The 13,702-nt window shown below is 39.4% G+C and overlaps 1 protein-coding gene across 2 annotated transcripts in view; it reads left to right on the top strand.

Moving 5' to 3' along the window:
• Positions 1–13,702, top strand: part of LOC107718694 (band 4.1-like protein 1) — a 107,027-nt gene that overhangs the window by 67,320 nt on the left and 26,005 nt on the right. For both annotated transcript variants that reach the window (XM_016525885.1, XM_016525884.1), the window contains exon 6: positions 12,658–12,700. In XM_016525885.1, coding sequence (XP_016381371.1) covers positions 12,658–12,700 — 43 coding nt within the window. The remainder of the gene's footprint in view (positions 1–12,657; positions 12,701–13,702) is intronic.

Here is a 13,702-nt window from a genome sequence, read left to right as displayed (position 1 = left end):
GGTCCTAATAGCGATGTATGACTGTTGTATCCGAATATATATGAACTAGCTGTTTTAAATATTTTTGTATTTAACATGTTAGTTTATCAGTATGTTTGAAAGTATATTATTTAGATTCGTGGTGCTTCCATAGGCTCCCTCTCTCTCTCGCGGTTTAAAATACCAAATAGTTATGAAATAGCCTATGACAAGTACAGAGAGTCTCTCTCTTGCCCCCACCTTCTATCTTTCGGTGATCTCACGGACTGGCGATATGACGATTTGAAAAATGACCATATCGCCCAACACTACTACAGACAATGTCAACTAGATGCACCCCAGAGACAGATCCCCTGCGAAGACCTCGTCACCTCGATGACCATTAGCACAAGACCACAGGAACCAGACAAGTCCTTTGCACAATCTGACCTGTGTTGCAGCCTGGAATTAAACCACGCCATGCTGGTTTCGTCTGGCCAGGGGAGAACTGACCTCCCGACTGAGCCTGGTTTCTCCCAAGGTTTTTTCTCCATTTTTGTCACTGATGGAGTTTTGGTTCCTTGCCACTGTCGAGAGCTGAATTGGATGATGACATCACTGAATCATCAATGAACTGACTTTAGCTGGAAAAATGACTCTTTATTATTGTCCTCTTGCATTATTTAAAAAAATATTTTCCTGTTTGACACTGTACAGTGGCTTTGACACAATCAGTATTGTATAAAGTGCTATATAAATAAAGTTGACTTGACTCCCCTGGAAGTGCATTGTCACTCAAGAAGCCAGCACTCCCCACCAAGCCATGCAGAGCAACATTTACACCGGTGGGGAAAGTGCTTCAGGCAGTGGGTCAGGTTGGTGCTGCCATGCACACCATGGCAGTTCTGCAGAGATACCAGGTTGATCTGCTAAAAGATCTGAGCACGAGCGGGGATATTTTAGAGGCGTTTTAAGAACTTTGCCAAGCAACAGATCTGTCTGGCTCCTCTGAGGCGAGAAGCCCAGAACGGAAAGTGTGGTGAGTCGTGCGCCCCCTCGTAAAGACTGGGGAGTGGTTCGCAACACTCAGCAGCCAAAAAGAGAGCCGGACATAAGAATGGTCATTATGACCAAGAAAAGCTCCTGATGCTGGTGCGCCCAGGACCGTGGGATTGTGTTCCCTCAGGAAGGAGCACAAAAAATTCCAAAAGAGTAGGGGCTCCTTCCTTGCATCTCAGGGGATCGCTGTACAATGTCTGTTTCTACTGGTGTTTTGGGGGGCCGCGGTCTCCAGCTAAATGTTACATGTTCGGTTGTCTCCTGCCATGTTTCATGACACCGAACATCTAACATCCCCCAGCAAAGCGGAGTGTCAAAACTAGTGCCCCTTTCAGAGAAACTGGCAGCGTGGGCGTTACTGCCAAATATCTCTCCTTGGGTCATAAAGAATGTAGAGATAGGCTACAGGATACAGTTTGCGTATCATCCTTCGCTTTTCAATTTTGTCTCCACTACTGTGAAACCGGAACAAGCGCATTTGTTGAAACCTCTGCCGGACAAAGGGACCATTGAACAAATTCCTCTCCCAGACAGAGTGTCGGGCTACTACATACAATATTTTCTGGTTCCCAAAAAATGATGGAAGGTTGCGTCCAATTTTGGATCTTCGTGGGTTGAACTGCTCCCTCAGAACATACAAGTTCAAAATGCTGACAATCAAAATAATTGTATCTCAGATCCAGTCCAGGGGTTGGTTTGTGACAATTGATCTCAAGGACGCATACTTTCATATAGAAATTTTGCCACAACACAGGAAGTTCCTGAGGTTCTCTTTCGGGGACGAAGCTTTTTTAAATTACATAGATGACTGGTTGATTTTGAAAGTGAAAGTGACTTTGTACCCTTTCTATGTTGTTCTACCTTGTGTCCCACTCTAGGTGTGTGTTGTCGTCGCAAGATGATAATGACAGACGCTTCCCGCACAGGCTGGGGTATTGTCTTAGATGGCCATCCAGCCCAAAAGATCTGGAGAGGTCATCTTCTAGATTGGCACATCAATTCCTTGAAATGATGGCTGTATTTCAGGCCCTGAAAAACTTTTCAGGAAAAAAAATTACAAAGCAGAGGTATAATGTTCCCTCTACTTCTCTCTGACTCCTCCAGCTCCCCTGGGTCTGGTCGCGATAGCCATTTCCCCCAGTTGCTCTGCTCCCAGGACTCTTGGTCATGGTCCATCAACAAGGGTCTTGCCTCTTACTGATAGCGGCTCATTGGCTGACCAGAGTGTGGTTCACAGATGTAATATCCCTGCTCGACGGCTCGCCGTGGACAATTCCAGTCAGGAGAGATCTCCTATCTCAGGCGCAGAGTAGTGTTAATTTCGTTAACGAAAAGTATGACGAAAAATGTTCGTTGACAAACTTTTTTCCCATGACTATGACGAGACATCAATAAGGTCAATATACGATAATTGTGACTATATCAACATGCAATATTGTTGACGATAAAAGACGAGACTAAAATGTATTTAAAAAAAATAAAAACCATACCAAAATTTTTTAAAAATTTTCAGAGAACAGGATTGCAGTCAAGTAACCCCAGACATATAGCTTTATTCACACTTGGCTTTGACTCAAAAAAATTGCAGTTAAATTTCCAAAGAGCCTTCAGTATGAATGCAAGCCAGAGCCAGAATGGAAAATTAAATCCTGGTATCAGACTCTAGTAGGGATGTCCCGATCAGGTTTTTTGTGCCCCGATCCGATCCAAGTCATTGAATATTGAGTATCTGCTGATACCGAGTCCCGGTCCAATACTTGTATATTCCTATAGGAATTTATGTTTTGTGCACACTTGAAGTACATTAAAGTTATTAAAATCAATCCAATGTATATAGAGTTGTGCAGAGAGTAAAATAAATATATGTATGATGCATGTTTATGTATATATATATATATACGGTCTATAAGATGTAAGATACACTGCCTCTCTCTATGTTGCTATGACAACGACGTCTCAGATAGTCTGACAGCAGATAAAAGTAAGCAATAAATTTGAAATCAATACAAAAGTGTGCATCAAATACACTGAACAGGGAATCTCAAACGTGTATGACACACGTTTGTCACGTGTCACACGCACATTTGAGGGTCTTCTTTTCCTTTCAATGGCGATTGGCAAACCCACTTAAATGCGTAAGCCACCTCCTACTGCACGAAAACGGCATGACAGCTGACATAAAATAAGGATCGGGCTGAGGAGAGCCGATCAGTTAAAAAAAATGCTTGATCGGTCCCGATCCCCATCCTTGAGACCGGCTCGGGACATCCCTAGACCCTAGTAACATTAAAGTAACTTTTTCTTTTTGCACACCAAAAATAAAATAACAATGACTGTGAAATGGTGTGATACGGAGACACAAGAGCAGTTTAACATACAGTGACAAGATTAAGTTTAAACCCTTTGAAAATTTTAGTTTATCTGTATTTCTGGGTTGTCATGATAGCACAGCCCTCTTTAGGTTGTCACAGCATCTCAATTGGCCTAAGGTCAGGGCACAGGAAAACAAATATTATAAATATTTTCTTCCATTTCTACTATTATTTAGTTGATTTTCTTGTGTAATTGGGGTCTTGTTGCATCATCCAACCTCTCTAAAACTTCAAGATATGATTTGCTGCCCTGACATTCTCCTGTAAAATATCTTGACACACTTTTGATACACTGATAAACTTTTGAATTCACTGTTCCTTCATTCACTGCTCCTTCAATGATTGCAAAATGTCCAGTAGCACTATACCATGAGGCTCAGTGCTTGGGTTTTGGTGTTAGTGTGCAGTGGTCTTTTTCCTTTAAACAAAACACTATGCATTTTTGCCAAAAAAGTTTTTTTTAGATTTGTCAGTAACCAGAATTTGTGTGCCTTTGTTTAAAAGGCAGGGCACCTGTGTGATCTGTACTTCCAATCTCATCTCTTTATTTGACTCCAGTTAGTTTTTGCAGAAGTCAAAACACAAAGATACTTTATCCAGCCTGCTCTATAAATGGTCACCCTGTGTTTTCAGTACAATTTTAAAAAGTACAATATTTTATATGCTATAACAGTTAGGTCAGATTGTGTTTGTCTATAATTGTAATTTTACGTAATCATTTTATGAGTAATCAATTCAGAAATCCAGGTATTTTCAAAGGGTTCACAAACTTATTCTTGCCATTGTAGTGGATAATTGAACAATTAAAGAGCTAGGCTTCTCAACGAGTACATTAGACATCACATCGTGATGCCACTTTCTCATTACAGGTCTCCCAGACAGTCTTGTAAAGATAAAGTGGCATCATGATGCATGTGAATAAAAATTGACTGATTACTGTCTAATCGTAAGAAAATGATCTGATTCATAAATTAAACATAACTAAGAATTAAGCCTCCACATAAAAGAAAATCCTCTGACAAATTAAATTTTGGGATATGTTTTAAATGATCATTTCAACAATCAAACATTTCAAAACAGACCCTTCTGCCAGTGGCTGGAATAACACATATTCGGAATACTTACTGCAAGGTGAAACAATTGTTCTGTTCCTCTTTTCTGTTTGAGAGCCGTGGAAGGCAGGATAATAGATAATTGTAATAGAGCTAAAGACAGTTTTATACCTTTGGCTGAGGCTTGTATTTTTTAGCAGATTTTAAAAGTGCTGTCAGGTACACTGGGTAGAACCATAAAGATCACATCTTTGTACTGTCTTTTATATTGTGACATAAATCTTAATTCATGTTGCTTTGTTGTGGACATACAGTACATCTGGTAGATACTTCCAACACTCTATAATTGTGGCAGCATTGTGGAGTTCCCTTTCATAGGTTCACTTCAGCAATGCATCGTTGGCTGATGCGATGGGAACACCCTCTGGTGTGGCTATTGACTAAAGCCTGTGTAAAATAATGCAGTTTTTTGGCAGATAGTGCGGTGCCAATTCACTGACACATTGTGTTAAATGTCTCGGTTTCAGTCACACTCAAGCCATGCTTAATGCTTAATTCCCCACATTGAGGCCATTTTAAAATGAAGGTGCTTTGTTCTTTATGAGGAAAGAAAGCAAATCGGCTTTCCCCCATGTTGCTCGTCCTGCGGCTGCTGAGGCATGCTAGCATCCTGGGGATCTGATGTTGAACTTCAAGCTATGGAAAACAAGACTACAGATTTCTCTCTCATATTTTCTCCTGATCGTGTGCTTAATATGTCTCTGCTTTAATTTCCACATGGGGATTTGTGTTACAAGCTTGCGAAGCAATCTCTTTGGATTCAATGATGTGTTTTCCATCTGAATATGAGGAGTTTGTTGCTGGTCAACAAGAAGGTAATATTATAAGACTTACGTTTTAGACACTATATTGCCTGTTTTTGCTTTATTTTGCCAACAAAAAAATTCCAAACACAGCCACAGCGCTGTTTTGTGTCTCTGTGCAACATGACGGCGTTTCGTTCCTGAATGAATCAACCGTTTAAATGATTCAGGACCAGGCCTGGACTTTATTTTGTGTTTTGTGTGCGGCAGTCGTCCGCGAGGGGCTGCCGCTTTACTTTCGTTTTGGGTTTGTTTATTTTATTAAAGCATTTAAATGTTCGCCGGTTCCCGCCTCCTTCTTCCCGAACTATGAACTGTGTTACATTGGTGCCGAAACCTGGGAGGAAGGAGGGACACGTTGCCAGAGAGGCTCCCCCGGAGGGGGGAGGGGGGGAGTAGAGCGCAGTCTCGTGGTACCCCCCGGCCTATGAGGGGCGATAGGGGTATGTGACGAGAGGGGCGGGGCCAAAAGCCGTGGGAACGGAGCTTTTATTTTGAAACCGCGATGTTTTCTCCTGAGTTTGCATATATTTATAAATGATTTACCTTACAAATCTGATGAAATGGCGCATGTTGCGTTCCCAGATGAACGTTATAATAAACCCAAACTCACAACAACATGCAGAGATGGAGTTTGAGATGCTCCACACATGTAAATGATAACAGTTCCTGTGGAACTACTGTGAACGGAGCCGCTGTGTGACGCATGTACTTACCCTACATACATGTAAATAATTAAAATGCATATACTGTATTAGAACTGCATCGCATATAATTATTTAATTAAATCTTAGCGTTTGTGAATTCACAATTATGCTTAATTATGATTTTTAAATGGGTTTAATATATCATGCAGTCTTGGAAAACAGACTAATAATGTGTTTTATACATTCTTGTCTGTGAAATGCGCCACTTCTGTTTAGTCGACGTGAGCAAAATTAAGTCGAGGATTTTTAAAAATCGAATAGTCGAATAAAATCGACGAATCGTGACAGCCCTAATCATCTTAATCTGAGACCTCTAGCTTTTAATGTAAATTTTCATTAGCACAACACATTAGCATTTCGCTAGCCTGTTAACTTGTCATTTGTGCTTTACCGTCTCTTTTCTCTTTCGCACTTTGTCATTATCAAGTTCCTCAAACAACTGTGGTAAGTCGGAAAGTCGGGCAGCAGATTTTCCTCAAGGATTTGACAGTATTTTGCCCCATTCATTCTTTCCTTTCCTTTGCCCCATCCATTTTTCCTTCACGTCCACTGAGACGTGCTCCAGTTCCTGCTGCAGAGAAATACCCCCATAAAAGGATATTACTACCTCCATGCTTTACTGTAGGAATGGTGTTATTTGGATGGTGAGCTGTATTGGATTTCCGCCAGACATATCGTTTGGTGTTGAGGCAAAATAATAAAATTTTAGTCTCATCTGCCTCAGAATCTTCAAGGTCCGTTTTGGCAAAGCTCAGTCATGACTGCATGTGGACTTTCTTAAGGAGTGGTTTTTTTCTTGTAACCCTCCCATACAAGCCACATTTTTGGAGAATTTGTGATGTCGTCACATGCACACAATGACCACTCTTTGTCATAAAATCCTGCAACTGCTTCAGAGTTGCTGTAGGCATCTTGTTAGCCTCTCTGACCAGTTTCCTTCTGGCTCTTTCATCCAGTTTGGAGCGACATCCTGATCCAGGGAGAGTCTGTGTACCAAATGCCTTCCACTTCTTAATGATAGACTTCACTGTGCTTCTAGGCATTGATAAAGCCTTTGAATTATATATTTTTTTTTGTATCCATATCCTGACTTGTGCCTGTCCACAACTTTATCCCAGAGATATTTTGCTGGGTGCCCATAATTGATTGTTTGCTTAAGTTGCACTACCAAGGACTGAAATTCTCCAGGAAAGCTCTTTTCCTGAATCCGAGGCACCCATCACCACTGGGTAGTCCAAGTGAGATTCTCAATCTCAGGCAAGTCCACTAAGGCAAGTCCATCAGCTTTGTGCACCGACCCAATAAATAGTCTTCAGACTGGTGTCATCAAACTTTGATCAAATAGCCAACTCACAAAACTGGATGGAGTATTCCCACAGAGGTAGTACCCTATTATGAAGGCTGGTGAATGCCGCTGCTAGATCCATTAGTAGGGTCGGTTATTCGGTCACATTGACTACGTTTACATGGACATCAGTAATCTAATTATTTAACTCATTCTAAATAAGCCAATATTATGATTATGGTGTTTACATGAGTTGCTTTTAGAATATTCCTTTCATGTTCCCGTTTTATATGTTATAGTACATAGTTCGATTAATGGCACACGTCATTACTTCCCCACGTGACGCCATCCGACGTCCCCTCCGGAATTTCACGTATAAACATATAGTTCGTCTTCGTGATGATGCCATGTACAGTTTTGGGTGTTTCATTTTTAATTTTATGAAAGCTTCAAGTGCAATTAATTATTTGTATGTGCATACAGACGATGGTGGTGTTGAAGCTCTTTTATTTGCCGTCAAACGGCTGATCACTGCCATGTGTGTATCCTGTTGCAAATGCGGCGAAAAGTCCTACACGACGGTAATAATGTGATTAAGGTGTTTACATGTCTATTCTGCACTTCAGTAAGAAGAACAGAAGAAACTAAGGGGTACAAATACACAAGGGAAATGAGGAACCAAACTAGACACAGGAGAAACTAATCTGTTACCAAGGGAACAAATGAGGACATGCTAAGAAACTAGGTCAACTAAGGAAGACAGGAAATAACCACATGAACATGCTTATGAAAATAAATAGAACATACATGAACAAAATACTAGAAAATACAGTATCCTCACAACTATGTTCCTTCATAGAGATAAATGTTATCTGTGAGGATTTCCAGTCAGGATTTAGACCATATCATAATACTGAGAATGCTCTTACTAGAACCAGGAAGTATGACCATATTAGCCTGGTTCTGTCAACACTGCAGTGGCTCCCTATTGAACATTGCATACATTTTAAAATACTGCTAATTACTTACTAAATGATCTCATCAGTACTTTAGTAAGCTCTTATTACACTATAGTCCTTCACGTCTGCTGCAATCACAAAATTCTGGCCAGTTGAATACACCTAGAATATCAAAATCAACTGTGGGCAGTTTTTCTTTTCCTGTTTAGTGCCCAAACTTTGGGGCAGTCTTCCTAGCATTGTTCAAAGGCAGACACATCTCTTAAACCTGGCATACACATAGCACACTATCACTATAATTCTATAATTCAAATGCTTTAAAGGATTGTTAGGCTGCATAAATTAGGTTAACCGGAACCAGGAACTCTTAACATATCCCATAACAATCAATGTACTTGTTCCATCACAAGTTGAATGGCATTTATGCTAATATTAATCTGGCTGTTTCATTCATATCCTGAGGTTACCATAGGCCCTGATCAGACAGAACGCATTTTTCAGATTTGAAAATGTGAGGTGTTATTTTAATGTTGCTAGGCAACCACCGAATCAGATGTCCTGTCAGTCTAATCAAGGATTATAGCACGAGCACTATAAAATCTTTGGTTTGCTGTTAAGTAAAGTGTCATATTAGAAGAAACGTACAGCTCTGGGTAACCCGCAACAGCCACTACAAGTTTCTTGTCCATCATTGCAGTCTCTGGATGCTCCCAGCAACTGTAAGCTTCCATCACCACAACGGAAGGCCTGCCTCGCCATTCATTCGATTGGACAATGAAAAAAAAAAAACACACACAAATGACGTCGGGCGCTTTTCTGCTCAGAGTTGATTTTTTTTCAACTTTAGTCACTCAGAATGCTCCTACAAAAATGCAGGTCGCAGCAGGTGGCTAAAACGCGAGGCGCATAAACAGCGCGCAAAACGTTCACTGCCAACAGAAACAATTGTAAAAAGACGCCTCTCACTGCAAAAAAAAAAACTAAAAAACACGTTCTGTCTGATTGGGGCCTTAGTTACCAGTGGAGTTTGGGTTCCTTGTCACTGTCACCTTTTGGTTTTTTAGGACACTTAATATTTGGCTTGACTGCACGAATGGATGATGATGGAGCTGGATGATGACATCACTGTTTTCTCCAGAATTGCTTTATAGATGAATAATTCCATAATTTATGGACTTTACACAGTTTCACAATGAACTGATTTCAACTGAATAATGACTGTTTACTATTATCTTATCAGCTGCTTTACAGCATAATTTTGTTTGCATAATTGAATCAATATTTTCTTGTCTATTACTGTAAAACTGCTTTGAAACAATCTATATTGTGTAAAGCGCTATATAAAAATAAAGGTGACTTGACTCGTTAAGTCGTATATTACTGCTGGTCAAGCAGGTGTGGCCCTGCTCACTATTTCAGTTCTGCATTCGTACCAGGCAAATATCCTTAAGAAAATGGACAAAGGGTGATGGGTTGAAACCTCTGAGGTGGTCAAAGAGCTGAGAAGAGCAACCGATTTAGCACTTCATGCTACTAAGCAAACTGCTTGTGTTACTGTTTATTTGATGAAAGGTTTGGTTGCGTCTGAACACCATATCTGACTAAATTTCATTGATATATGTGAGAAGAATAAAACCTTCTAAAATATAAATATAAATAAATAAATATTAAAATAAAACCTAGTTATTGAGAGAAATGCGCCACATTGCCACATGCGCCACTATCTGCAGTTGTGTTGTTTAGACAGATAATTTTTATTTCTTTTTTTGTAACATTTTGGACTGATTCCCCCAGCTACTTACATGTCAAAACATAAATCGCATATTTTGACTTCAAAATGTTGAAATTCATCAAAAGGCGACAACTTTGGGTCAGGGTTATTATAGTTAACTAAAACTAAACCCTTAAAAAAATCATTACTTGAAATAATTTAAAAGTTAACTTAAAAACTATTTTATGTTAACTTAAAAACTTTATTTCAGCTGGTTAACAAGGCAGGTGTGTGTTCCTCATCGTATCGCACAGGAAAAAGAAACATTAAACTCTATGGAAACCTGCACTAATAAGGAATTTTAACTGTCCCCAGACATTGTGTAAGTTGAAAAGGTGTAGTCTTAAGATTTAGACTCTGAAAGAAAATATTCAATGGTTCAAAACAGCTTTTACTATACATGCAAATCTGAACAAATGATTTAAAAAAAAAAAACATTAGGGACTGGCTCTGGGACAGAGTAAGACAGAGATAAATATTGTATATCATATCTTACCAGGTTTGACACATTTAAATAGACATACAGTATCAAATAGTTTACAATGTGTATGATTCAGTATCTTAGTTGATATAACTTTTTGCAAGCTCTGATTTCTAAGAGACACAAAGAAACAGTAACATGGCACTGATTTGCGATTGTACTGTACTGGCTCATTTGTTATCCAGAAAACTTGAGAAGTAACTGTGTCTGTCAAATATTTTTCCTATTATTCAGTAGAATTCATTATTTGTTTTGAAGCCATTATCCATACCTTTCCGAATAAGATATTGGGCTTCGGGCCCATCCGTAATTATAATACTGTGAGTTCTCGCCTCAGTGTTCAAGATTGATCTCCAATTCATCTGCCATTAAATTCTGGAATTTCTGTGCATTACAGCATTTCTATGTAGTTCATGCACAGAAGTGACTTTTCTCCCACTATAATTCTCAACCTTGTGACCAGAATGTAACTTTTTGTTGCAGACCTCTTCACAATTCTTTAACCTTGATGGACTCAGAATAATGGTTGGAAAATAGTTTTTAGTATCTGTAACTTCCATATCATTAAAATAATTAGAAGAAGGGTATATCTCCAGATTGTGATAAATAATAATAATAATAATGGCTGCTTTTTGGATTATTTGTCCTATAATATGTACGGAACATTCAGAACATAGTCACTGTTATTTAATCTAAAGATTAAACAGTGATTTTGAAGATTAAAACCTCAATCTCTTGTACTTTCGTTTCAATGGTTCCAGTCAACCTTATGTTGAAGTTCATGCAGATGTACTGTAGTGTGCATTGATCTCTTCTGGTGTTCCATGATGTCCTAAATACAGAGCATCTCATTTAGATTTAAAGCCACAGTGGGAAAGACCGATGTTGAGATTTGCATTAATCTCCTTCAACAACTTTTGTCTCTCAATTCAGACATATAGAGAAACAGAGACCAACCATTCTTTAAAGGTGCAATGTGTAATATTTTTGAGAATCTGTTTACAGAAATGCAATGTAACATACAAAACTATGTTTTCAGTGGTGTATAAATACCTTACAAAATTCACCGTTATGTTTTAATTACCTTAGAATAAGCCATTTCTATCTACATACACCGCGGGTCCCCCTCTATGGTTAAGTTGCCATTTTGCGCCGCCATGTTTCTACAGTAGCCCTAAACGGACATAATAATAAACGGTGTGGTTTATTAGAAGCAGAAGTCATTCGTAGAAGTAAGAAGAGTGCGTACTCTGGTTGTGTCTGACTATGCAACCGTGGAGAAAAACGTCTGCTAACTCTATCTCGCTGTCATATTAAATGCTCTGAACAGCATAGTTATTTACCATTACGTTAGCTAGCTGCTTCATTACTCTTACCTTAGTCTCAGCCTCATGAAACTCAAACCCCCTCATGAAAGAAGAAAGCCGTCATGTTTACAACTGTGACGACGAGCGCTTATCAGGATCAACTAAACGGTGGATTTTCAAAAGTATGTGAAAAATTTAAAGTTCGTGGCATAGAATCTTTAAAATACGTCCGAGAGTTTTACACACTCCACTGTTACGCCACTGTTATTGTGGAGACATTTCCACGCCCCGAAACGTGACGATGAACGAAACGAACTGTGATTGGTTGTTTGACATGTCGGTCAAACGGCCTCATGGGCGGGCCTTGGCCAATGAAAGCTGCCATGAATTCCAGACCTTCAGCCGTCAGTCTGAAGGTCTGGCTACGCGAGACTACTCTTACCTTGTACTAACTAGCATGCAAAAAGCTAGGTAAAGTCAGCAAATAAAACACTAACACAATGATGAACATGTAACAATAATAATTGCAATGACTTATCGGTTTACTAAATAATTAATCACATATAATTTCTTAATTTATCCTTGTAAAGAAACCTCAACGCTTGACTAGCTACTCTCTGCTGTTTCTTTATCCTGTGTTGGCAACCGTAGCTTCTCATGGGGAGGGGTGGGGGGGAGGGGCTAATCCGTTTATTGCAATTCGCAACATCACCGCTAGATGCCGCTAAAATCTACACAATGCACCTTTAAGACCAACCATTCTTAAACGCATTCTTAAACAATAAGGCAAAATGGACTTGTCATGTTGCTTTAAGATTTAGTTGTTTCTGTTGTGTTTTGCAGAACTGGCTGGACCTGTCCAAAGAGATCAAGAAACAGATGAGAAGTGAGTACATCAGAATGGATGTGTCATGTAAACTGGTGTTTCATGTCAAAAATTTTACTACAAAATTATGTTTTTACTACTTTTTACTACTTTAATTATGAGTTTGAATTTAATAATGTTGGATATGAATTTAAGTAGCAGGAAGAGAAATTCATTGAATTGCATTAGTTCATTTTCATCCCTTTTGTATGGGTGAGCCTATGTAATGATCCGATGAGACACGTCAATGGTCATAAGCTCTGAAGCCCTATAGAATCATGCTGATTTATTGGCTGATGGTGCTAAAGCACCACTCATAAGTTGCTGCATCATAGTGCCCTTGAAAGTAAATGCTTGGCATCATCATTTCAGATTTTTTTTTAATCAGTGCACGATAGTTTCAGCCTGTTTTATCTAGCGACTCATATTCAAGCATATTTGATTCCCAACTTGAGGGCAAAATGGTGTTTAGGATATGTCTATCTTATGCATGCACTTTATCGTCAGCAAAGACACATACAACATGTGTCTCCTATTTGGGGGTCCATCATGCAGAGGCCACTTTAGAGGAATCTGGAAGCGCATACCACGAGTTGCTGTGTATGCACAAGCTTTATGTGAGACTTTCTTTATGAGAGTTGATTACATCATGTGTGTGCTTTAGCCACCCAGCCACTAGCACTACACGGCCCATCAGCAAGCACATGGGGGACATGAGCAGGGGCGTGTCTACGTGGTGGCCAGGGGTGGCACCGGCCCCCCCTGAAATTCAAACTGACGTCATCAGAAAAGGAATGCCATTCCAGAGCGGAAGTAAATGTTCAGATTTTGATTAAAGATTACGAAGACAAACAATTCAGCGGATTGATTAACTTGCACGGATTAATTGTTCACATCATTACTAGCAATGTGCGCTAGTAAAGTAAATAAAGTCAATTTTGATTTCATGCGGACTTTAAATTATTTAAACAGCCATTCAGATTTGTGTATTTGCTATGATGTTCATCACAGCGCCAAATACTT

This window comes from Sinocyclocheilus rhinocerous, unplaced genomic scaffold, assembly GCF_001515625.1.
Source record: "Sinocyclocheilus rhinocerous isolate Xijiao unplaced genomic scaffold, SAMN03320098_v1.1 scaffold2348, whole genome shotgun sequence".
Lineage (NCBI taxonomy): Eukaryota > Metazoa > Chordata > Actinopteri > Cypriniformes > Cyprinidae > Sinocyclocheilus > Sinocyclocheilus rhinocerous.
The sequence above is the reverse complement of the archived record's forward strand: the minus strand, read 5'-3'. Positions and strand labels throughout refer to the sequence as shown.